Here is a 26545-nt window from a genome sequence, read left to right as displayed (position 1 = left end):
GCTGTGGGGATTTCTTAAAAGCATTGTGTATCAAGGACATGTACCCGATATTCCAACTTTGAAAGATCAAATAACGTTACACGTAAGGCAAATCAATTCCGATATGTTGCGAGCCACTGTGGAAAATGTCGTGCACCGTATACAGTTCATGGAACATCAGAATGGTGGTCATATTGAACCTCATTTGTAATTAACAATAAACGTCATGAAATCGATGTGTGCTGTCTCTCATTTGCCATTTAGTCATTCATTAGTCACATCTACTAAATTTAATTTGGCAGCGCCAAAATTTCCCCTGTTGGCGACTTTTGGTATTTTTTTTTCGTTAAATCAAATCCCCATGCTCTACTGTGTACGTCTACCAAATATTGGTGTGTTTCATCCAATACATTACTCGCTAGAGGGCTCTAAACACTTGACGTTATTTTATAATCACCCTATATATATATATATAATGTATATATAAGATCATTAAGTAAAATAAGTACTAACCTAACATTCATCATTATCATAGTAATCCTAATTTTTCTTTTTCTTTTTGTTTTTTCCGAACAATCTCAAGATTCCTGTCCTTCCATGTACTTTTTCTTAATTTAATTGGCCTACTTCCAACATAGCGACCTGGAAAATTAAGAAACATAGTCATAAAATGAAGAGATAAATCATAAAATTAAGAAGAACCAACCTCTTTCAAGGTTACAAATACTCTAAAACATGTAACTGTAGTGAATTTCTTGAAAAATGACTATAAATCTATGCTAAAGTTAAATTTAATACAATTTACTTTTTTTTTTTTAATTCAAGAGGGAAAACTGTACTAAAGTTGACTTTAGCTTAATTATTACTGAAGTTATTTTAATGCATAAACTTTGGGCATTGATAAGTTCAGACATAACTTTATCTTGCAAAAAAGACATAACATTATCTTGCAATACGAATAGTCACATGTTATTGGAAGAAGCAAGAGTCAAGAGTGGGAAAGTGAAAATCATAAGTATATTACCTTGAATATGATAAAAATGTAATTAAGAAGAAGGGCTATGATGGCAAACGATTCAATGCATAGGCTGTGTAGAAAGAATGGATGTGAGATTTTGTATGTGTGGAGTGAGTTTGAGGAAAGATTGGATTTGTATAAGAGGGACGGCCTGCACTTGAATGCATTTGGTATCAGGTGTCTTGAAAAATTAATAACTGGTATGAGACACAGAGAGTCAGGGAAACTTAATTATAATGGGAGGAATGGTGAGAATTTGCATGCACAATGTTATGTAACTGTGTTAATGATGGGAATGGGCATTATCATGGAAATCATTACAAGGAGAGAACAATTTTGATTTTGTGTTCGTCCAGTTTGGACTCATTAATATGTGCAAAGATGTCTGTATATATAAGGCACTAGAGAAGAACAGATATTTGCAGGTGGTCCAACTGTGTCACGCAGACTACAGACAAGAGTATACAAAAGAACATGCAGGTAGCTTATTATGTCTGCATACGCGTTGAGACCTCAGATTGTAGGCATTAGTAAGACATAGCTATCAGAATCAGACATACTAACTGGTATCAAGTGTAAAGAGTACAGTAGTTTTTAAGAAGGATAAACAGGAAAGGAGAAGAGAGAGTAGCAAAGAGGCAGCCTGCCTCACGGCACGGCTTAATAAGGGCACTCATTCAGCCATAGGCATCGTCGCTACACTAACAAGAATTGTTAGCGTAGCAAGTGCGGAAAGAAGTTTTTCCAAGCTTAAACTGATTAAAAATTATTTGCAAACAGCAATGACCCAAGAAAGGTTGGTTGGTCTAGCAACTATATCGATAGAGACAGACATAGCTTATAATTTAAATTTAGAAGAGCTTGTAAACAGTTTTATTGTGCGATACCCCCATAGAGCAAACATTTAATTAATATTATTATGCAATTGCTTTGCATTATTGTCTCTCTGTAATAAAAAAAAAATTAGCAATTGGAGATTTTCTTATATTTTTGTCTTATAATCCATCAGGGAAGATATTTCATTTTTTGCCTCAGGGCACAATCTAATCTGCCGACGGCCATGGTTGTGTTGATGATATCGGATGACTTGAATCCAGTTAGTGTTGAGACCTATGATTGTAACACTAGAAACAGTTTTTCATGTGTCAACGAGTTTGAAGGTATTCAGACTTCCCACAAAAATCTGACCTACTGTTAAAACATCAAGAAATCACTCTCCCTCTTTCACAACCAGGAATATGCAGAATCCAGTATACCTGCAGTTTGGCACATTCTGACCAAAGAGGCTATAACAGCATCTAATCTTCTTCTTCTACGTGTTATTCCTATGCAGGGTCCGCATGTTATTTAGATGCGACTTCTTGTTAGTTATACTCCCAACCGACCCGTTGCCTGGTCTGCCGCTGGGGGGGGGGGGGTATATTTTTGACTGTAGAGGCGTATGTTCACGGGGCCGGTTTGCCTGTTTTGCGGGATGAAAAACGCCAGATAAACTGGCGGAAAAAACCCTACTGACCGCGCCCAAGACCGGCTAACTTGGCTATGCCTTAGGAAGAGCCTCAAATTCCTCACGTCTACAATGGGAATTGAACTTGGGACACTCCTTCCCCAGGCACATGGTGGCGAAGCGCAAAGCCGCTAGGTTAACCGCGCGGTCTATAACAGCATCTAAATGAACACTAAAACATCTGATTTGTGCATTACAATAAATTAGGATTATCAAACCATGAAACATACTCCACAGGATCAAATGAAAGCTTCTACCTGCTTATAAAACTGAATATTAACATGAAAATTTAAAGCAGTAGCAAAGATTATATCAACCTAACCTCAACAGGACTGAAATTACCCAGGATGCAGACAGCACACAACTCTTAATCAACTAACCATATATATATATATATAAAATCTTAGACTTACTGAGGTACAAGATCACTAGCTTACTTAAATTGAGAAACTATATGGATTCAAGAATCCAAGATATATACTGCTTGTCATACTTCCAATAGGATGCATTAGTGTAAAATAAATAAATAAATAAATAAAAGACTAGCTGAAAAGTATAAATTACAATTATCTTGAATCAAATGTCCAACCAACTCAAAAAATTTGCCTTACTATGGTTACTTAATAGCTGACGGTTATTATTTGTTCAGAGGTAGGATATTATCCGGTGAAAGAAAGGAAAACTGAGTCTCTTGGTTGCTGAGGAAATGATACAGTAAATAACAATTTACTGTATCATTTCCTCTTTAATTTTAAATGATGGTAGTAAATAACAGCGAGTATTTACTACCATCACTTAAATTATTGTTAATACTGTTACTATGAGGGGAAAAGAAACTACAGATTACAACCAAAGCCAATTAGGATATTCCTGATTCTTATCTTAGACAGCTTTGGTACATCTGTTATGGAATGAAAGAATAAGGGACAAGAATTTAAATAAGAGTGGTGAATAAATGTTTCAATACCTATAAGATTTATATAAGTAATGCAAATGTTTGGATCAAAAACTAAAAACAATCCAGCCAAGAAATGAAGAATAAAAATCAAGACTGCTAAACTTGGTATTCTTATAATGTCAAGCAATAAGAAGTCAGGAGTGGCAGTGTTGAGTAATGCTGCAAAGATGAAAAAATGAAAAAGTTATTATCTGAACTGTTTTCAGGATGATTGTGTAGATGGGATCCTTTCAGGTATCAGAAACATTACAGATCAGAGGAATGAGACATAACAAAACCCCTAGAACTTTTCTCTGGAGTTTAACCCCCCCCCAATAAAAATAAGTGTTATATTAAGAGGCAAAAATAATTCATCTACCACTTCACAATGTTTGTTTGTTGCTTTTCTTTTGAAGGGATGTGGAATCACATCTAAACCTCTGCCTGCAGTAATACACTCCTAGCTACTCACTTCCAGCCAATGCATTTCGTTTGCTAGAGGGATGAGCTTGACATTTACTTGCATGATTTACAGCAGCTTTTACTAAGTCATGAAAATAAAAGCCCAATTTTCGCTGCGCCAAAAGATCGATAAGAACTCCAAAACTGGCTGGGGAAAAAAGAAGGCTGTGAAAAAGTTTGTTCGTTTAAGCAATAAAAAATATATTAAAAACTGTCCCTGTGTGTACAGAAAGTAATCACTAATTACGACTTATCTAAAAAGAAAATTAAAAAGCAATATACAGAAGATAAAAATTTAAGACATATCTTGGCTATTTCTCTAAGTAAAAGGACATTTGGGAATTAACGTAATTTTATTTATTTTCCGTTCTTACAACACTGAAAGGAGGTTCAATTATTCTTGGAACATTTCATTTGCTGCGCAAACGAAATGCTGTATAGGAAAAACGTTAGTACAAATATTGTTCACTGAAGGTCATTTTCAGCAGGGAATTGCCGATTCCAAAAATTACCTGAAAAGAATGACGCAAAAAGGTTTAAGTTTTGATGTTACATTTCGAGAGTGGACCGAACAGCCGGAGTTACAGAGCCGACGAAGCGCATCAACAGCGCGCACACAAGATCCCAGCTTTGTCTATTTAACTGGACTCAAAGTTTTACTTGCATATATACTTAAGTTGCTTAAAAGTAAACAATTCTACATATCATGCAAGTAAGCTTAAGCGTACTCCGTATGAACACTAAATCTTAACTTAATTGCAGTTAGATTTTCCTTTACAACAATAGATTATAACGAATATTTTCACCTGTTTCATCTTGCATTAAAAAAAAAAAACCCATTGCTTATTAATACGAAATTTATCTTACTGAAAAAAAAAAAAAAAAAAAAAAGACGTGAAACTTAAGGGACATCATGTAAATGTCACAAATCTGATTATACTAACGAATGTTACTATTACAGAAATACTATTACAAAACGCAACCTTTATCTTGATTTAAAAAAAAAAAGAGAAAAAAAGAACGATAAGTACTTAACGGCACTGTTTCAACCCACCCACCCACCCTTGCAGCGGCAGGAAGGAACCTGATACTTGAAGCATTGATTATACCCGATCATTCTCAGATGGTCGCTTCGAACACTATACCCCTATTGTAAAACCAAACATTCATTTATTTAGCAAAATGCATTCAGAATGGTCACCTCATTAGTTCCCAAAACAAGTCTCAATGTCTCGGCCTATTTTTCTCTCTGATTTTTTTTTTTTAATTTATCATTACGAACTCTTATAGCATTTAAAACAAATATCTAATATGCTTGTCTTTCGAGCCTTCAGTGAAAAACCGGCAACGAATCCTGGTATATCGAAGATGATAGGCTTCGGAAAAATATTACGCCTCCTGTTAATTATGCACCTAGTTAAGATAAATAAAAATCTGGATTTTGGTAAATTAGGTACGAGAAATACAATATTTGTAAAAGAAAAGTATCATTGAAAACTGGTGCCCCCATCCCCGAAATAGCTAAGGAAAAAAACCTGTCACCTTACTCACAGACCTTCAATATAATCTCCATTCTGACTTATCACTGCAGCTTAATTTGGGAGGGCTTGTATTCCTTATTTTTTTTTTAACAAAAATTGTTGCTGATGGGTTTGATAAGTCAGACTACTTCAAAAAGAAATCTCGACAATGGCAGTGAAGCGTTTCTCATCGAATTCTTTCAGTCTAAGGCCCAGATTGAAAGAAAGCTGGTGGCGGAAAAATCCTTAGCTCATCCACGGTATAAAATGTACTATAGGTTTGCAAATAACCCTTCGTAGGAGTAACAAAAAAAATGTCGCACTAGCCTCGTAATGCGAAGCCAAGAGATTATAAAAAGCGAAAATAAAAGGGCTAGCACAGGGTATCTAAACTCTTAAGGGAACAATTCAGGAAGGGAAAATGTTTACATTCCTTAAGCACCACCTGTGACCTAACTGCAACAGAAAAAGACAGCTGTCGAAAACTTAATCTGTGGCAATACAATGCAAATCCATACAACCAGAATACACGAAGAGACTTCTGAAACAGATGAACCAGGGAAACACGAAAATCTTTCTACCTATTCCTAACATATAACTTCCCGTTAGTTTTCCTTCGTTAAAATTCTCTAATAGGGCAAGTTTTCAGTAATACGGCATCTTCGATTCTAAGAGTGGCTCTCTGGATATTCAAACGCGGCACGTGTCGGTGTATGTGTGTAATCCCCCCCCCCCCCCCAAAAAAAAACGCACCCCAATGCACATCTTCTTGTATAACGGTGTGCTGAAGTGGCATGAAAGATTCGGAGCGAAGTTTTCAGTTCACACTTCCACAAAAAGCAAGACGAACGATACGACACAGCCTTATGATGGCACTTGTAAAATGCCTCGCTCTTTCTAAAAAAAAAAAAATGCCCTTTAACTACACATTTCGTCACTTAAGGGGAAAAATGTATACCTAATCATAACAGATTCCAGCGTTTCCTAAGTGAATTGATAAAGATGATCAATGACACATCATCTTTACCAATTCGCCCATGATAGAAAAGAAACGTATCGCCGTTCACAAGAACAGCCAGCAGCAATTAAAACCAGTAATAACCTAAATGGATTGATTTTAAATTTCATTCGTTTTTTTTTTAATCTCGAAGTATCCCTTTAATGAGGATATAAACCCAACCCAAAACATTAAAATCTATAGGAGTGTGTGCTGAATCACATGATTCGACTCGCTAAATTCTCAAAGCAACTATTAGGGTAACGATGAAGATACAACAAATGATTTTAAAATACAGTTTCTCCGGTTAAAAAAAAAAAAAAACTCAATGTTTGAGTTCCTTTTTCATTAAATAAACACAACGGTAATTTATGAATGTGACTAATGTGTACTGTATAAACTAATTACACTGGCCATATACAAACGCAGATAACATCAATGTTCAGGAAACATTTTTGGTAACCGATATTGCTGAAACGAAAATAAAAATGTTTTAACGAGCGTGCTTTACCGGATAGCCTCACTTCCTACACTCCTTGCCCGTATTGGCTGCCACTTCTTTCAGTTCGTACAACCTCCCTCTTTAAGCGTATAAAAGACAGCTTCAAGCTTCAAAGCAACCACACGCTCCTACGATCTATCGATAGAGTTTGAACGACCAAGTAAGGGCGAATTTCGCAAGCACCTAATTTTTCAGGTGAGTGATGTCTCTCTCTATATATATACATACATACATACATATTTTTTCAACTCTGCAATTAGCCTATTAATAAGCATGACTGATAATACATTAAGCATTTGCGAAACTTGGCCCTGCATGACTATAATATGTCGTTTGCCATTAAGTTTTCAAATTTTATGCGTGAGGTGTTTTTAGGAATGCAAATACTCCTAAATTAATACTGAACAACACTCAGATTAATCGTAAGTTGAAAATTTAACATACAAAGCCAGATATTAATGGATATTTGAAATGATTACTATCAAATTCAGTAGAAGTTGTTGGAAAGCACATATACATGTCTTTCTTTCTCTCTCACAGTAAAAATCACTTCTGAAGAAAATAACAACTTTCGTTATGTTTAACAGCTAAACAGGAAGAATACTACTTGTAAATTGTTATAAACGCATGCATATTCGTAATTCTTATTTCATTTGACAGGATAGAGAAACTACTTTCTTGGAGATTATAATAGCAGCAAGGGATAATTCCAATAATTAGTAGGCTTGCTTTAAAGCCGCAAAAAGAATTTAATTTAGATATGAAGAAGACTAAATCACTATGTGAACAATTCTTTCTTTCTTGAGATGAACGGATTCAAAAGCGAACACATTCAAACTGAAAAATATTGCACAAACATGCAATTAATAATTTTATCAAAGAATATTATAACGAAAGGAGAAATGACAGATTTTATTTCAGAGCGAGGATGATAATATAAGTAACAAAGGATTGTTACTTGATGGTTTGAAAGTCAGTTAATCATCTACTTAGTTGTACTCTACAAATGGCCGTCTGTAGGCAAATTTCTTTATCTTTTAACAATGGATAAATAAAAAAAAAAGTTACAAAGTCTGTACATAATGAAATTTCATTTTTTACGGAATATTCCTCATTTCCAGGGTCCAGAAGTATTGAGAATGCACATATATCTTAGCTGGAACCTTTTTACTTTTGTCCATCACTAACTATTCGAAGAAAGAAATTAGATGGAGAATGAAAGAAGAGTTAGAAGTATGTTGTAGACAAGATCTCGATATATGCCTATAGAGAGGAAATTTACAATTTTCTAAATGAATAGCATTTTTTAAAAAAAAAGTTTTAGAATTCTTCAAGATGTTCAAGCCATTAATTCTACTGAATTGAGAGCATCTCAAACCGTTCATTTTTTTATCAGTTCTCGTATCTGAAAAATCGATAAAAAAATACCTTCTAATTTTATCACAACTGATACAAGGAAATTTAAGCTAGGCTTTAAACTTTTTTTTTTAACAGTTTTAATGAGCAATCCAAGTTTAATTTTTCAAATAATCTCACCCACGAAACACTGTTAATCTACAAAACATTAGTACCCTGAGTGGGCTAAGCTTACGCAAATAAATCCGGATGCCAATGCTAAGAATCAAGCATGATACTTTTACACTTCAAGTTATCTAGGGATTCGAACTCGGGCCCTATAAGTCGAAATGCAAAAGACGTTAAGCCTAGGAAGGAGTTAAAAATAAGCAAATAGTTATAAAGAGAGCACTTTTTAATCCTGTAATGGAATTTTCTGTGGCTATGCTACTAGAATTCGGAGAACTCAAGATAACATATTTCGCATTTGCAAAATTTGACAAGCATGTGCGATTCTAATACAAAAATATGATTTGTTCTATTCCTGTGGTTTCCATACTATTTCTTCCCTGCATCCGAGAATGGACTGATTGAAAAAAAGAAATACAGTATTCGTTTTATCATACCAGACTCGAAAAGTCGAACAACATATGAAATGGAAACTAGTTATTGCTTCCATTTTACATCGGTTTTCTTTTTATCCCTTTAGTGATATTTGTCGCACTTACTGAGATTATCATAACAGAGTATCATAATCTGGATAATTTTTACTGTACAGTAAAATTTGCTTAACTTTCCTCTATAAGATGAACATATGAAGGCAATTCAAATGCTGTTGTTGTTTTTTTTTAAAGCCAATTTAGTTATGATTGACTTTTTCGATAATTTCAAAATAACAGTTGCGCTGTTCTGAAACTGCACCAAAACCGTGTGATTTCATATGAAGTTTTTGTAAAAACGCGCAAAGCAAATGAGCAGTATTCGCGATTAAACAAAAAATGGAACAAATAGTGTGGGGAAAGCATCACTAAAATCACTAGCGACAGTACTTTGGCTTCGGAAAACAAAACGATTTGTATTCTTGACATACAAATGTGAAATCGTTCGATTTTTTATGAACAGCAACATTTATCCAAAACAGTAACATATTAGTCCAACTGATGGTATTCATGTTTTTGTGTAGGCGAGCATCGAAGGATACGCATTTTTTTTTTTTTTTAAAGCACATCAATCTAAATCAGAGTTTTAGCGCCACTTCTTTATCTTGCCTTAATATGTGTTTATGGAGTGTTCGAAAAATGTCAGCTGATTTGACAGGAAAGCAAAGAAACTTGTTGTTAGCTAATTTATTGCTTTCTGAAACAGCAAATACTTAAAAAAAAAAAAAATGAATAAAAATGCTACTAGTGATAAAAAAAATTCCCCACTCCCGTACTACTCAACAAAAATGTATACACATAGGTAATTAAATCTTTAATTTATTCATACACATTTTTCTCGTACCACTGAATACCAAAAACCTCATTTCATTATAATAACTCACACGATTAAACGTATCCTACCTATTCTTCGTTAACACTAGCTTTAACGATCTCAACAGAAGCAAAAACTGTACTAGAGAATTTCATTTCCCAGAGTTATGTGTAAATCTTAATCTTCAAACTGAGTACTTTATCAAATATTCATTTATACCTGCGTTACACTTGATAAAATAAAGCGGTGTACCTCGTGTTACTTCAAGTATAGTATAGGAGAAGGTTTAGTATCATGTCAACGCAACTAAAGCCATGAAGAGACAGTTACGGTATCTCTCATATATGTGTACTCTCCGGCTGGTTTATCAATTTTGTAAAGGGCTTTAAAAAATAAATAAACAAAAAATAAAATATCCTACCATTTCCGTGTATTACCGGCTATGCTGAAAGGCATTTAATGTTCTACACGTTGTAGCTGGAATTCAGACAACAGTCTCTGCGTCAAGGGTATGTCGATATTTGTCGACATACCCTTGACATATACACAGGACATTTTCTTCAAGTTCGGAGTATATGCAGGGAACGAATTATTACGTTTCTCGCGGCATATTTACTGACCTCAGTTGAAATCTTCCTCATTCCGACTATAGCTGTGTCATGAGAAAGCGTTGAGTTTTTAGCTTTCTCGAAAATGTTGTCTGAGTGCACTTCGAGTTGGAGATAGACATACTTGCGAAGAACTATTTCAAACAAGCGATCAAAGTTTGTTTTTTTTTCCGTCTTCGTTCAGCGGTATTTTTTCTCGAAGAGTAACATAACACACTTCTAGAAGTTAGCTGGAAGTGTGTTACTGGAAGGTAACCAGTTCTTTTGAAATTTTGAGTTAACTTCATTGGGATAAATGTATTTACAATTTGTGAATTCGCGAATAACAAATACTTTTCAACAGGAATGTTTTCCCATAGGTGTAAGCATGTAAAATGTATTATCTGTCATGATTCTCTTGGGACCGAAATGGATTTCTACAACAGAAACGGTGCTGCGTGTACCTGTGATTCTGATGATGGGCAGTGCAGCCGCTTGCCAAAACGTTACGGAGTGCCTCCGTAACGAAGTCGACAGAAACGATGACCTCTGGTCGAAAAGACCTACGTTCAATTCCTCACGTAATAAAAGAAACATTTATTAGGTCTTTTCAACTAGCAATGCGTTTTCCCAAGTCATATACAGGATTTATTCTCCCCAAAACGTGCACAACTAGTCAGAAAATAGAATTTGCATGTACAGTGGAACCTCGGTTGTCGAACTTAATTCGTTCCCGAAAGCTGTTCGGAAACCGAATTGTTCGAAAACTGAAACCATTTTCCCATAAGGATTAATGTACAATGGATTAATCCGTTCCCCAGATGATTGTTTATTTAAACCTTTACAACAGTACTTCATGCATAAGATCGTATACAAACATAATGAAAATGCATAAAATTTTTACATAAAAAGAATAAACAAATAAATAGATAAAATATAGACGAAAATTGATCGCCTCTTTATTTTTGAATATTGTACAGATCGTTGATTTCGCCATGCCGAACTGCATAGCAAAATCCGAGACACGAACGCCATTTTCATGTTTGGATATGATTTCTTTTTTCATCTCTATCGTGGTTCTAACAACTTTTCTTTTCACTTTGCTGCTATCACTATTCTTCTATGCGGGCCCATGGTGGCTTAATTAATAATAATTTATGAAAAAAAAATTAATCAAGAAAACTCACTGCAAATTCGAGCAGGTGTCTGCACTGAACGAAGGCTACCGCGTAACTGACTCTTTCCCGCCTTACAGCTCAGCACGGGTTGCCGTTTGCCTGTTCGGAAACCGGGGCGTTTTTTGTTCGAGAACAGAGGCGTTCGACAACCGAGGTTCCACTGTATAAGCTGCCTTTCTGATAAATTTAGTGGCTCGAGGGTAAAATAATAAAAAAGGCAACCTGCTAAGAGTGTAGTCCGCAAAGTGCAACGTCAATTCCATGCAAAATCATAAAAGATGCCAGCCGTTTTTCATATGTTTAGATATTTGTTTCACATTTAAATTATCTGACTTGGTAAGTGGCGTTTGTGAATACCATAATAACGGACAAACTAACTCTTCACTATTTTGACACGGTGTATAATTGCTTTTCTGCAACCTAATAAATATAATGAACTGTTAATTCATTCATTGTACACACACACACGTTTTTGTACCCATAAAAACGTGTACAATGCATGTTTTAGGATTATAACCTGTGCTTCCTCAATTTCATTGGTAAAACACTTTATGGTATTCAGATCACTGGTATACTTTTTTATGCATTATAATCTTAAGATGAACTTAATTTTGAGTTTAAATTATCAAAAACGTAACTCCAGTTTAGGGAATGTTGTTCTTAATATAAAAAAAGTACTCGAGACCGAAAAGATAGTATTCTGTTTCACTAGTATTGCTTAAGGGTTACATGTATTTTCTTATATTTCATTCTACAGAGAATTAAAACGAAAACCACATGTATTGCTATAAGAAGAAATTATATCTAAACAGACACCAAATGACATAATCGATAGTTATATCAAAACGCTGGAAATACTCGAGTTAAATTTATTCGAAACAAAACGCCTAGATGTTTCACAGCATCCCCCTCCCCCGTGAATTTGTAAAGTAACTCAAACACATAAAAAGCAAAGGAATGTAAACGTGCTATTACATGACATGTATTAAGCATAGACAAATATTCTTTAGGTGGTAAAGGACTTAAATATATGGTCGGCGTGAGATTACCGTTATGCTTACTGGAGGCTAGAAGTGGCTTGAAAATATGCTATCTTTAGTCTCCAGAGTAGGCTTTCGGATTATTTAATCCAGAGAACTAGAGAATTATTTAATATGTCGGCATGTCTTTCCCCATGAATGAAAGAAAGAGCTGAAACAGTTATCAACACTTCTGCACATTACAGAACGCGAACTTTGATCGGTTAAGTTTACAAAATTGACTCTTATGGGAAATCGAAGATTGCGAGCTATCTGTGATCCGTGGATGAATCTTTTGGGAACTTTTATAGTTTTTCTTCATATCTATGCCGCTCTAACTTCCATTCAAAAGAAAACAGACGGGGAGGGGAAGAATTCTAAGAAAAACAACACAAAGTTCAAAACAATGTATTAAACATACAGCCCTTTTAGATTTTTTTTATGATCTTACCAGCTGTGACAGTCATTTCACAAGTGCAAGGTCATATGCACATCACACAGCTATCTACTGATTATAATAAAGTATACTAATTATAATGAAGAGTCAAAGGCTTCAATTCGGTGACATGAACTTATTTAAGTTAAGGGATATTATATCCCATATCGTTTCTTAGCCGAATAAGAAACTCTATTTCATGCCGAATATAGAAACTATATAAAGTTCGGCGATTCCAAGCGTAAGCAAATGCCTGGAGAGTGCAACACCTGACCCATTTGGTAGTGCAAACTGAGGCAACTCATAGTAATGCTCCACTCTTACTATGAGTTGCCTCAGTTTGCACTACCAAGTGGGTCAGGTGTTGCACTATCCAGGTATTTGCTTACGCTTGGAATCACCGAACTTTATATAGTTTCTATATTCGGCATGAAACTCTTTGAGTTTCTTATTCGGCTAAGAAACAATATGGGATATAATATCCCTTAACTTAAATAAAGTATACTATTTTTTTGTATTCTTATTTATTTTTTTACATAGAAACCTGTTCTAGGGATCAAACAGTGAACTTTTTTTCAAGCCGCTTCTATCCTCCAATATGTAGAGCGTTGATTTCACACAGGCGACGAAACCCATCTTCCATTTAAGTAGGATAACATTCACTTTTTATGAAACTTGTAGTGTATGGAGCAAGAGAGAGAAGGACACTATTTACCGGATAATCCTGACCACTCTTCCTCACTAATAAGCTAAGTATATTAAATTCTAAGAGCCAGGTATCATCGAATCACGACTAGGTGTTGATTTCTTCTCAGAAAACAAAAAATCAACCTCGTGATCATCCAAAATCTGGTATTCTTATAATGACAAAAGGATATGCCTCGTAACTTCTATTCTTCATTTCCTTATCAAGAGAATGAAGAATACTTTCCTTACTTTCTCCGATCTTTAATCCAGTTCAGTTCTCCGCACTTAATTAAATCTATGAGAAATAACTTAGATTCACTTGCATTCTTAACGCCTCGTTCTTCACGCAACTCAGATAAAGAACGATAATTGTAGATTGGACAACTGTCAGAACTGTAGATTTCAACAATTGTCCCTGATAAAAATCAAGCAACATTATTAACAGCATTTTTCAAAATATCACACTTTCTCTCGTTCTTATAAAAGATTCGCAACTATCACCAGTGTTATATGATCAACTACTTACCGCTCAAACTTATAAAGATACCAATACTTAAGTTTTCTTTTAAATATTATACCCTGTAATTTAAATACGTCTAATATATGACGATTTTTTACATAATTACACAAAATAAAAAGTATTACCAAAAATTATCAGATGCACATTTCGTCCAATGCACCCCCCCCCCTTTTTTTTTTTTTTTTTTTGAAATTCCATGTTTCTTCTTGATATTACCTAAACAAAGCCAATCTCCTTGTTCACTCCTAGGCTTCTAAAACTGATATAAATGAAGCTTTTCTTTCCTTACAAACACATCGTATTTCCACATTTCCTTTGATATTCGCCAATAAGAGATCAAACGAACCTGTTTAATCTAGGCATCGAAAGCATGTCTGATAGAAACACAAATTCGCCGGTTGTTCTCAAGAACTTCTTTACAGTTACTTCCAATTTATATCGACCGGTCAATTTTGTGGCTTGAAAATTAGTCACTATTCAATCTATGTCTACCTCCGAATTACCGTCTAACGTCTCTATCACTTCGATCAAGCAAGCCTATTTTCAACTCGGCTCTAATTGGGCTTCTTCGAATCATAAAAACAGAATTCTTGTTAAATTAAAAACAAAACAGTTTCTCGAAGAGTAACACACTTCCACACTTCTGTTTTACGGACAGGATACTCAGCGTTTTACTCCTTAACTATCAGAACAAGGGACACCTATTGAAGGTTTATACATGTCCGACACTCATAGATGATGCTGTTTTCATTTTACCGATTACGCTATTTCAAGAGAATAAGTCAGAATGTAAAACAAACAGAATTTAAAATCTAAAACCAATTAATCCGATATACCCAACTTGAATCACATTCCTAATACAAATTTAACAAAGTCATCAAATTGCTGGCTTAGTTAGCTGAGTGGATAGCGTACTCATGGATATTTTGTAAATGTCTTTAGGTAGAATTTCATCGATAGGTGTGACACCACCAATCTCTTAATGAAAGCTTGAAAAAGTTCCGTTCTCGCTGTTAAGTAGGGTTTTCGGATTATCTAACCTGTTGTCCACATAATGTACGGATACTAATGCTATAGCATTTCATGGGTGGGATTTGCATCATAAAAAAAAAAAAGTACTACATATAAAGGACAAAGCAGGAGAAATTTTCGATGTTGGCGATAAATTATCCCCCCCCCCTAATTAAAGATGAAATTACGTATGAAAATGCTTATTTGAAAGTATTTAGATTTTATCTTAATAGCTATAATACATCCAAAACCGTTAACATGCAAATTGTATATAGGAAAGAATCGAAACCAATCTGATACCATGTTGACGATGATATTATCATCTGGGAATTGCGTATATTCTGCTGGATGGTTTTGACTCTTTTTAGGGTTAACTTCTTTTAGGGAAGACTAGGATTGTTCCGCCATGGGTCATTGGCGCCCATGCGAAATTCCACTGGAGCATGCGATGTCAGTATATTTCAGGCCCAAAAGCATGATTAAATTAATTTTAGAAATAATCTGGGGAATTAACTCAAACTACTTTAACACAAGGGAGGGAGATGACAATACAATAATGTAACAAACATTCTTGCTGACAGTGGCTATTTTCTAATACTAGACATTTATCCCAATACGACAGCATGATTCTTAGATAATAAAAACATCATCATAACGGTTTAAATGTAACAGCTCCTCCATTTTGTAATGCTACCTATTTAAATAAGTACTGTTTACATCAGAAAAGACGAAGACATTTTGTGATTGTATATATAATGCTCGTTGTCAACACACACGACAGGTTGAAATTAGGTTGAATTAATTTATTATCGAATCGTTCGAAACTAGCATTGTTTCGAACAATGTATTCTGTAGACTTACGCAAAAGCGCAAACGAATGAAGACGTGCGATGTATTATCGTTATTAAAAAAAATTACTAGTCTATAATTAGTTTTTGTCCTAACTAGTTCTAGTCCGCTATAACCACCAAGCGACTATTTAGTCAATTTGTTGAAAACAGTTGGATTACTATTCTAATCCAACAACTGTGTAGGTCCCAACAAACTGAAAAAATCAGATCAAGGTCTATATGGACGTCAAATGTTAAGCAAATGCCTGCACATCACACTAGTAATTTTTATGTTAAAATAGGATCGGACAGAGCTAACAACATTGGGTATTCACTCCTAAACTAATGGAAGCCTACGTTCAGATCTCAGCACTATGCACAAATCTATAATTTGACTGATGAAATTTCCACATAGGACAGACAGGAAGTGGACATGTAAAAACCGTAATGGGATCAAAGTACCCATACACCAACTTATTAATGGATAACAATGGTCAGTCAGTTAAAAACTGTTGCGCATACAGTGTATCAATTAACTCTGATAACAGGAGTTGTTAGCTATCATATTAGATTTCATACTCACATGAATTTTAAATAGTGTTGCAAACGAGTAGATATTTCTTACAATAACTTCTCTTCTGCAATGCAGCTCAAGAAACAGTCAATGAAAAGCAGAAAAATAAAATAAAATGTTCTAAAGGATTTTCGTGGGTATTCAATTCAAACCCATGTCAAATTTATAGAAGTGCGTATGAGGCAACAAAGTTTAAGAAAACAAGAAAAATCAGGGACTACAGACAAAGCTTAAAGAAGTAAACGCTATTATAACTCATGAAAAAAAAAAAAAAAGAAAAAAAGAAAACTGATGTTAGAAGTATACATAAGTACTATACAAACATACAAAATCTGATCTGTGCAGTGAATTAGAAGATCTGTAAAAGTATCACGGGACAGGAGGAACATATCAAATCTTTAGGTAATAACAAATTCCAAATGACAAATAAGCAGTCATAAAGATAAAATGCTCGAAATAGAGAAACTTTTGGCAATCCTCTAGTTTTCAAATGCTTTAAAATGGCCAACACTGAAATGTCCTAGTGAAGTGCCTGAAAAATGGTAAAGCTTCTGGATCAGATATCGCTGCCATGGAAGCTTTAAAACATGGAGGTAAGGAGGACGCTTGTTACAGCAAGACCCTGTTTCAAAATATCTAGCATCATAAATCATTCTTATTCCAGAAATGGTGCTAGATCGTTTCCACTGCACAACGAGACTCATCTGTTTAATGGAGGAATTGACTTGAAAAGTTCAGAATTATCGAACCCTCAGCTCCGAGCCGTAGAAATATAACTTAAGTTTCCGGCCTAATTTGTGGGTGGAATTCCTATAAAAAGGGCAATTTAAATAAAACTACAGGGAAATCAGTTTCTACCACTCCCTCTAATGATTTACAATGAAAACCGCTTCTAAATCGCATACAACCACAAATAACTAATCTGCATAGTATTTTAAAGACGCTAACTACCATAAAAATATATATACACACACACACATTTCTCGAGGGCTCAAAAGTCAAAAATCTTCCACTCATCCTCAATTCAATGTCTATACAAGTTTCGATTCGGTTAACTTAGGTAAGCTTTATCATGCACTAAGAAAATGTGGAATCCCTATCTATCCAAACAATTAATGCAATAATAACTCCATATGTTCTAAATCGGCAAGGAAGGCAACGGGAAACCACCTTGCTCATAATCATCTCTCCCTAGAATGGTAGCATATAGCTACCCTCCCGCGGCCGTATGGCAGATGGGAACCAGAAGAAGATGTTCTTAATAGAAAGAAAACAGCTTTTATACTGCAATTGGTGTTAGAAGGTAACTCATTGTCCCTTTTACTTATTCGATATATATATGATGCAATCGATTACACTGTCACACTCATGGATCAATATTGAGTGCAAAACTCTTACAATCTATTAGGATGGACATTAGCAACAATCTTCAAAGAACAACAACCATGGCTTTGTACAAAGATTCGCTATGTGTGTGTGTGTGTGTGTTTACGTTGTCTATTGATGTAAAACTTTATGAATAAAAAAATATTTTAAATAATCCTGTAATAAACATTAAATACTAATATTTAATGTTTATTACAGTTTAAGTCTTCATTAAAACACAATTCATAAAGAACATTTACAAGTAAATCATTATACACTAAATCCAGTTTCTGCAACGTTGGCGTATATCATAACTCTCAATGGAAGTGATGGACGTTGAAAACAATGAGGCAAATTACGACTTTCCCAAATTTTCATTTTAAAATTGTATTTGATCCTTGTGCTAATTTTACATAGTAGATATGTTTTCTTATTTCTAACATCTCAATACAGGGATCTCAATATTGGATTATTATTCGCCAATCTTTCGCATGCATAGCAAAATTAAACCGCGTTCCAAGTCTCAATATATGCGTGTGTTCTTTAACACCAGTTTGTGGCGCTAAGCAAGCAGAGGAGATTAAAGGCTGGAAGTCTTCGGCTGCGAAAGAAGCAATACTCATGCTTAGGAGATTTTAAGCTGTTTGGGTGCTTTGTAATTAATCCACTTCTTAGCTAAATGACAAGAAGTTGCAGTTATGTCCACTGGTAATGAACCAGTGAAAAAAGTCCGCTTCAGGCTAAATAAAATTTTTAATTTTAGACAAATACATTCACGTCCAACGTCAAGTTAAATAACGCTGTACGTGAATAATCATTTATAACTTCATTCTATGAAGTTGTAAATCATCTTGCAACACTTCTATATGGTACATATCCTTCAAGTTCATATTTGGTTATTTTGCTATTGAAGTGTAATTGTGGAGATTCAAATTTCTATGCTGCATAGCTACCATTCTATTCTTTAATATGTCAAAGTTTTAGCAATATTTTAAATTCATTCATCTCTTTTCTTGCATATACACATAGGATTTCTATAAAGTTCATGAGCTGTCTGAATTTTTAATAACTCACTTCAGTGTAAGATATGAAGAATATGCAAAATGCAACAGAGAATTTATTCACAGCTTAGCTGCGAATACTTGACAGTTAAAAAGCCGGGAGGCGACCAATGAGGGGAATCAAATATATACCAAAAATACAGTTAAAGGTAAAAAAAAAAAAAACATCGCTTCTGCAGACACTGAAGGGAGTCCTAAATTGCATTTGTCGTAACTCAGACTTTTATTGAGTATAGTTGCTTTAGTGAGTTTAATAAAGCTCTTGATCAGCTTATTTCTTCTGCAGCTAGCAGTACAGAAAATTGATGTACATCTTTGTGGCAGTATATGATAAGAAAATTCATGAAACACGTAAAAGAACTATAAAAACAGCGCGACGAATAGTACATACAGAAGAACACTGAGGCTCGTGCTCGAATGAGGTAATTGTTCAATCTCACCGGCTTTTGCCTTTCTCAAACTTGGATGTTTAATTCTGAAAACAACGCTAATTGAGCACTCATAATTACCAGGGAGGAAAAAAGAGGGGAAGGAAACAATGGGACGCTTATAGTGACCTGAGTGCAGGGAACGACCTACTGGTAGAACTGCGAGTGACCAGATGGCTACGCGCAATTTGAAATACGTACCGGATGACCAACCAAATTATAAAAACTCATATTCGTGGTAAATAGTCGACACGATTGAAAAAAAAAAAAAAAAAAAGCAATGAAACAGCATATTCGGAAACAACAGCGTGAGCATTTTGATTTTGATTCAAAGTGAATTATATGCTCTACGCTTATTTACTTTGAATCAAGACCTAAAACAGGACACACACATATTATAAAACTCTGGAACTATCTAATAGCTATTCGGGTATTCACTATATATTTGACAGAAAAAGAAAAGACGATTCAAGTTATATTACGAAACAAACATTAATTCAAGTAGTCAGGCGTGTTTCCTTTGTGGTAAACAACTTTAAAAAAGTATAAACGATATGACTTGTAACAAAAGGAATACGAAACACGCTTATGCACAACAATAGGCAACAGGTACAATACAACTTGAAAATCGATTATTACTTTTAATAGCGAACTCGGGGCTCGAATTTACGCCATAACGGCATCTAAAAATATTCTTTCCCATTCAGAAGTTCAATGGTAAACGAGCTTTTTTTGGGAGGAGGGGAAAAGAAATGCTTAGATGATAATTCCAGAGCTGTTCATTATATGGATAAAACTATTTATAACTATGCATGGTAACTGCACATATTAAGCGATAACACGACACTGAAGAAACAACTTTTCTATCAAGCCAATGGTGAAAATTAATTGTCGGGAGAGAAGTAATTATGGAACTGTCTTTGTAATTAAAAACAAATAGGTGATTATTTATTGTTACTATTACAAATGATTGTAATGGAGGCCATAAACACATCGAGATAGACCTAAATCTAATTACCTAAAATACACATCGTCTGGCTCTGAATATACTAAGTGTATCAGTCGCAACTACCAAAAACTAACATCCTTTCCCACCAGTTCTTTGAATGACCTTCATTATATTACATTAAAACATAAATGTAAATATATATAAATGCTTAATTTGATTTAATATCTGATAATACTACCACACTTTCCCGCTCTATGTCAGGAAAGACAGCTAAAAGTGAAAGTGTGTTGTTTGCCACCTGCAGGTTTGTATGTGAAAGTTGGCAATAGAAGCTGAGTTGATCAATCTCTAACGATGACAATAACATTTTTCTTCCGCAGGAAAAAAAAAATCTACTGGCATCATTAGAGACTGTTTAACTCAGCCTTAACGTAAAACTGCCTAGAAGACATTTTTGATGTCCAATCGAAAATAGTAACAGTTATGAGGTGTTAATGTAATGTGACCTAAAGATTACGAGGTTAGGGTTTAGCGGACTGCGTTTCTCAATTAAGTTTACAGCGTTTTATACTGAGATTTTTTATTTACTGAAAAATATAATTTATCATAATTTTATCAAAGCCATGTTCATTTTGGAGTTTCACTCAGAATGTAAAATCGCTTCTTTCACTCCCCCACCCACTCGTATTCCATACCAGGTTTGTTCAATATGTTTGTACGGTGCATTATAAATTAAGGAAGCAAGTAGCGAATGTCAATAGAAGTAGGTTTAAACCTGGGCATTTCGTTTTATAAGTTGGATGGCACATTGTTTAGTGTTTTACAAATTGCAATACTAATCGAGAAGACACCAATGAGTTCTCCCATATGTATTAAGTATGAAGTGTAAAACAGAGCGGAGTGATTGACTTTTCTTAGTCATTGGATAAGTCGATCCTGAAATTTATAAAAATTGCTGACCACATAACATGAAGCGAATTACATTGTGTAATAAATTGAAGAAAGAGATGGTTATTTCAATAGATTTTAACAGACAAAATCTTTTGGGGAGGGGAGGGGGCTTGGAGTAATGCTTTATGATTTCTTTCTTTCCCACACATGCAATACAACTAAAATAACCGCTCCCACTAATTCATATAATCCACAAAGAATATGAATTGGGTAAACTGGGATCGAAAGTTGAATGGATGTTTGTAAACAGTTTCTTTGACAATTCCAGTATAAAGATCCTATAATTCTAAAATTAAACTTTATTAGTTTCGAATACGTTTTTGCGCAGTTCTTCAGGATAGTTTAAGATAAGTTAAATGACAAGAAATATTTTCGGTATCAAAGCTGGAATGGAATCAATGGTTGCAAAATATTTTAACAATGGGACGTTGTCATTTAACTTATATCTAACAAACTCTCCCAAAGACGTGTACAAAAAGGTATACGAAACCTGCAGAATTTCAACATAACCACAGAAATCTCAGACTGCACTACACCTTGCCTAAGACAATGAAACACACTTTGTCCTTTAGGCATAGCCTAGAGTGTCTATGAAAAACAAACACCTGCCTTTCCAGTCCTTGTAGCTTTCATTACTTCAAATCTGAAAGTCAAACAACAGAAACAAGACAGAAAAATTAATAATAATAACAACTTATTATTCAACGTCAGGGAAACCATCAGAAAGGAATTTTTCCTGTTTACACTTGTAGAGCCAAGCATAGGGTTGCTGCTCACCGGATAGCAGTCAATTATCATCTGACTCCAACTGTTGCTTTGGAATTACGAAGCCACTACGAGTATGAGGCCAGTGTAATTGTTTTTCTAGTCGTTTGTCTGTATGACAATGTGAAAAACCAGAGCTACTGCAGGAAAAAACAACCTGAAGTAAATAAAACTTGTCTCCATTATTTTGACAGTTTCATATGAAGAGCTTTAGATGCTTCTTAATGATTAATGAAGTGTTCAGTGAATGCAAAGTCCAGGGCAGAACTTCAGAAGAAAGGTTTGCTCTTATGAGTCCAAAACTACAGTACTGAAATGTGAATAAGGGCAGTTAAAATGAGATCTTAAGTAAAGAATTTACCGGATATCACGGATTAGAACGAATTCACAGGTTTCAGATAATCAAGATTTTCACTGGCAATATGAATCAACAAAAGTCCTGATTACATCATTACTTATCGCAACACAATACATTACTGACGTTAAGACTAAATGTTTGCAGGTTATCAAACCACTCGTTTAAAAAAGAGAAACAGAACTAGATCCAGGAATTTTCGAACTTCAAAGCTTTTAACTACAAGTGACAATGATAAATGTATGAAAATTCCGAAAAGCAGGTTAAAAAAAAAAACCCTCGCTATACGGCGGTTTTCAAACTGTGGGACGAGCTCTAATTAGGGAACAAGGGGCTGAACTGGCAAGCAGTTTAGGATTTTCTTTTCCAATAAATTGAAGTATTACTTAAGTATCACAGTTGAAAAATAGGTAATTGGGCACGAGTTTGAATAACTTCGAATTATTCTAGTTCGATTGTGGACAACAGTTGCTTGCAACATACGCATACTTTAAATTCACTGCAGTGCATATAGACTTTCTTTCTTTCTTTCTCACTTTTCAAGAAAGTCCAAGAATCATTTGATGCTATAAGGAGCAAGGTAAGGCAGATTACATAAAATCAAAATATACTTTCCTCTATTTCTTTCGCTCACACACCGACTCTCACATTGATATCTTTTATATTTTTAAGTTAAAGTTTTACTGTTCTTTTAACTTTCCATTTCTCCTTTCATTTACTAATCGTTATTATGAGTGATTTGAAACGCACCAGATTTTGTAAGATTTATTGCAAATCGATATATTTTCTATTGTGAATAGACAAGTTTTTGATGGGAATCGAATACAATCAAGTGTTAAGTAGCTAATTTAAGCAAATGGGATAAATCACTAATCGCTGGGTTTCACGAGTTTAGCGAGTGGGGCAAGGGACGACCTCAGTATATACTACAGTGTTCATACACTACTTGGAAAGAAGTCAACGGACATCCCCCTTGGGCAAGGCGCATCGTTCCATGTAACGAGCCGCGTGTTTGTAGTCGGTGTAAATTAGAGGATTACGATGCTCCCAAGTCAGTACAGCTGCGAGAAGGGAACTGAAGGAGTTTGAAAGAGACGTTATGATAGGATGCCATATCGCAGGCCTATCTGTTCGGCAAATTCTTGACAAATTGCGCCATCCCACGTCAATAATCAGTGATGCCATACTGATATACAGTAGAAGCGTAGGGAATCAACTGCAAGTGCTATCCATAATATGTAATTACTGGTAGCACAGAAAACGTGTTACCAATAATATGCAAAAACCGCCATTTAGGAAAAAGCGCTGAATGCGGAGTTAGTTCCGGGCTTCGATCGGAACACGACTCTGCACAAAAACATTCAGAACCGAAGCGCACAACATGAGTTTCCATGTTAGAACAGCAATATTGAAGCCCCACGTTGTACCCGAATCAACATCTTCAGTGGTGCAAAGAACAGCGGGATGTGGAAGTTTGGAAAACTGTGTTATGGAGAGACGAATCACGCTACACCCTCCACTGACAGATTGACAGGTGTGGGTGTAGCAGAAAATTCATAGAACATTTCTAGTTTTTAAAATTTTGAAATCTCTTAAAATAATTATTTTTCTCTTTATTTTTCGTTGTTTCAAACTTGTATCGTTTTGTATTAGTAATCTGAATTATGCAGTTTAATGCAGCAGTTTCTTTTTGTGGTGGCGCCACAAGTCGACTTTTCGCTGCTGACAACACTGCACGTCGTGACATCTGACTACTGGACGTGTGAATATCTATATCTAGTATTGATTTCCTAAATATAAATACACCTGGTATTTCAAAAAGAACACGTGAAAGTAGTGATAGTGATAATTCCACGGATGATGTAAACGCGTGTGAAACAGAAAATAATACCAGTCGCAAATGTAAGAAAAAAAATAAGTAAACAAAAGGAAATATGATACAAGTTATATAAAATTCGGATTTATTAGTAGAGAAATGGATGAAATTCAAAAACCACAATGTGTTGTTTGTGGTGTGGTCCTCTCGAATGAATGTCTGAAACCAAATAAATTAAGAAGACATTTAGAAACGAAGCATCAACAATATAAAGATAAACCAGAAGAGTGTTTTTTATAAGAATAAAGGATGAACTGAAAAATCAGAAGTCCTTCATGAATGCAATAACTGTTAGAAATAAATAGAAATAAATCACTAAAATAGCATTGAGTAACACAACTGAAGCAAGAATAGACAGATTAGTAGAGAATGTTCAACAACAGAGGTCTCGTTAAAATGCATTTAAGTAAAGTTGATTTCTGTTTTCTGATTTTTTCTCCCCCATTATTATGTTACTCTAAACTAGGGGACCGTGAAAATATTTTAGGATACTTAGGGGACCGCGACTACTAAAAGGGTAAGAACCACTTACAAGAATGCGTAATATCAGGTATGAAATTCGGAGGTGGCGGTGTGATGGTAAGGTACTGGTTTGGTCTCGGACCTCTGTTTGTGGGATCACAAACACTGAACATCCTTGGCAATGCAATTGCATTGTGGCGTTTCTACGGAACTGAGCGTTGTCTCTTTCTGCAAAACAATGCGCCGTGTCATAAGGCTGCTGCTGTAATTGTGTGGTTTGTGGACAATGAACGTCACCATACTTGACTGGCCTTCACAGAGCCCTGATCTCAACCCTATTGAACACCTGTGGGATGACTTGGAGCGTCGGGTGAGGTCGAGGAACGTCTGCCACCGCAACAGTCGAGGACCTCATTACATGACTGTAGGAAGAATGGTCCAAAATTTCCACTGATCGCTATTATACGCTTGTGGAAAGTATGCCCCGTATGATAGAGGCAGTCATCGCAGAGAGAGCTACATGTTAAGATGGGCGCGATGGCTATTTGTTCATCACACCATGGCGTCCGTTGACTTCTTTCCAAGCAGTGTATATTTAGCAGCTGGCAGCACGAGATCCAACAGGCTGAAACTTCATTTTCATAAACATTTTAAGACAAACCTTAAAGAGGAAAACAAAGAAAAATCGCAGAAATATCACACAAATCAGACAGTTCGATAATTAGTTTCAAGTATTATCTCTGAGATTTTCTTTGTCTTCTCACTTTAAAGAGAAATTTAAATTATACTAAAATGAGAAACGAACCCCAATGTTCTTAAAAATTTAGTCTTGACTAGTGGCGAGTTCTCGTAACTGCTTGCTTTTGTAGCTTTTTTCCACCAATTTGACTTGTTGCGGTGGCTTCTCCGCAGAAAACATCAGAATATTTCATATTGAAACGAATGCTGGTTAGGAGCCTATAACTTCCCGGAATTTCTGCGAAAGCTCTTAAAATTCGCAAAGCGAACATTTGGGCCGCCAGAATTCAAATATATTCTTATTATTAATTTTCCGTCAGTAACATCCACATGCTATTCCACAAAACAACGCATTTTCATCACGCTGCAGAACGTGCGAGACGTAAGAAAACTTCTGTTTGGTTGGTACTCGTTAGTGTGTGACAACTAAAAATATCTCCAACGGCGTGATTATCTTTCGGTAGTCTCCCATATTTAGCCCTTCCACTCAGGCACTCTCAACGTTAACTACAGGGCCTCTAACCTAAACAAGTACAGTATATCTTAGAGGCAAGTCCAGACAGTTACTCAATTTAAGAATTTATGGTCCTGTGTTTATATAAACAACGGGATACCGACCAACGGAGCGAACCAAACGTCTTTTAGTGTCGCAATATTCTTCCAGTCATACTGATGAATTCCGATTAACGTGGAATGTTCTGGATCGAATAATCATCATTAAAACGATAATCATCAAATTCCTGCCATGTACCCTCAAGGGGGTGTACAGGATATGATAGTACTACATGAAAAACTTACATCATTATTAACTTCCTATCTACAATTTTCCTCCACCTGTCAAAACTCAAAAATTATGAAATCTTATATTTCTGCCTTCTAAGGCACTTTTTATAGGGCACATTAGTATCAATCCACCTATATCTTGGTCTTTTTCCTGCCAACCTGGCAAAGACCACTTGTTTTGCTAATCTTTCCTCTCCCATTCTGTTTAAGTGACCATACCACCTGAGATTAGCTCTGCTA

General features: G+C 35.2%; 2 protein-coding genes across 2 annotated transcripts in view; one reads left to right on the top strand and one right to left on the bottom strand.

The window, feature by feature from the left end:
* The window catches only part of LOC150107224 (uncharacterized), a 186527-nt gene that overhangs the window by 8722 nt on the left and 151260 nt on the right, over positions 1-26545 (bottom strand). The window contains exon 5 of the mRNA XM_090391082.1: positions 493-621. Within this exon, the coding sequence (XP_090247208.1) occupies positions 509-621 (113 nt within the window). The 3' untranslated portion in view covers positions 493-508. The remainder of the gene's footprint in view (positions 1-492; positions 622-26545) is intronic.
* The window catches only part of LOC150107225 (uncharacterized), a 34106-nt gene continuing 14570 nt past the window's right edge, over positions 7010-26545 (top strand). Inside the window, exon 1 of the mRNA XM_090391081.1 lies at positions 7010-7117. The gene's annotated coding sequence lies outside the window, so the exon portion shown is untranslated. The remainder of the gene's footprint in view (positions 7118-26545) is intronic.

This window comes from Typopeltis vanoorti, chromosome 4 (genome assembly GCF_054136105.1).
Source record: "Typopeltis vanoorti isolate ZY-2024b chromosome 4, IOZ_Tvanoo_1.0, whole genome shotgun sequence".
Classification (NCBI taxonomy): domain Eukaryota; kingdom Metazoa; phylum Arthropoda; class Arachnida; order Uropygi; family Thelyphonidae; genus Typopeltis; species Typopeltis vanoorti.
Note: the sequence above shows the minus strand (reverse complement) of the source record. Positions and strands in the feature narration are given on the sequence as shown.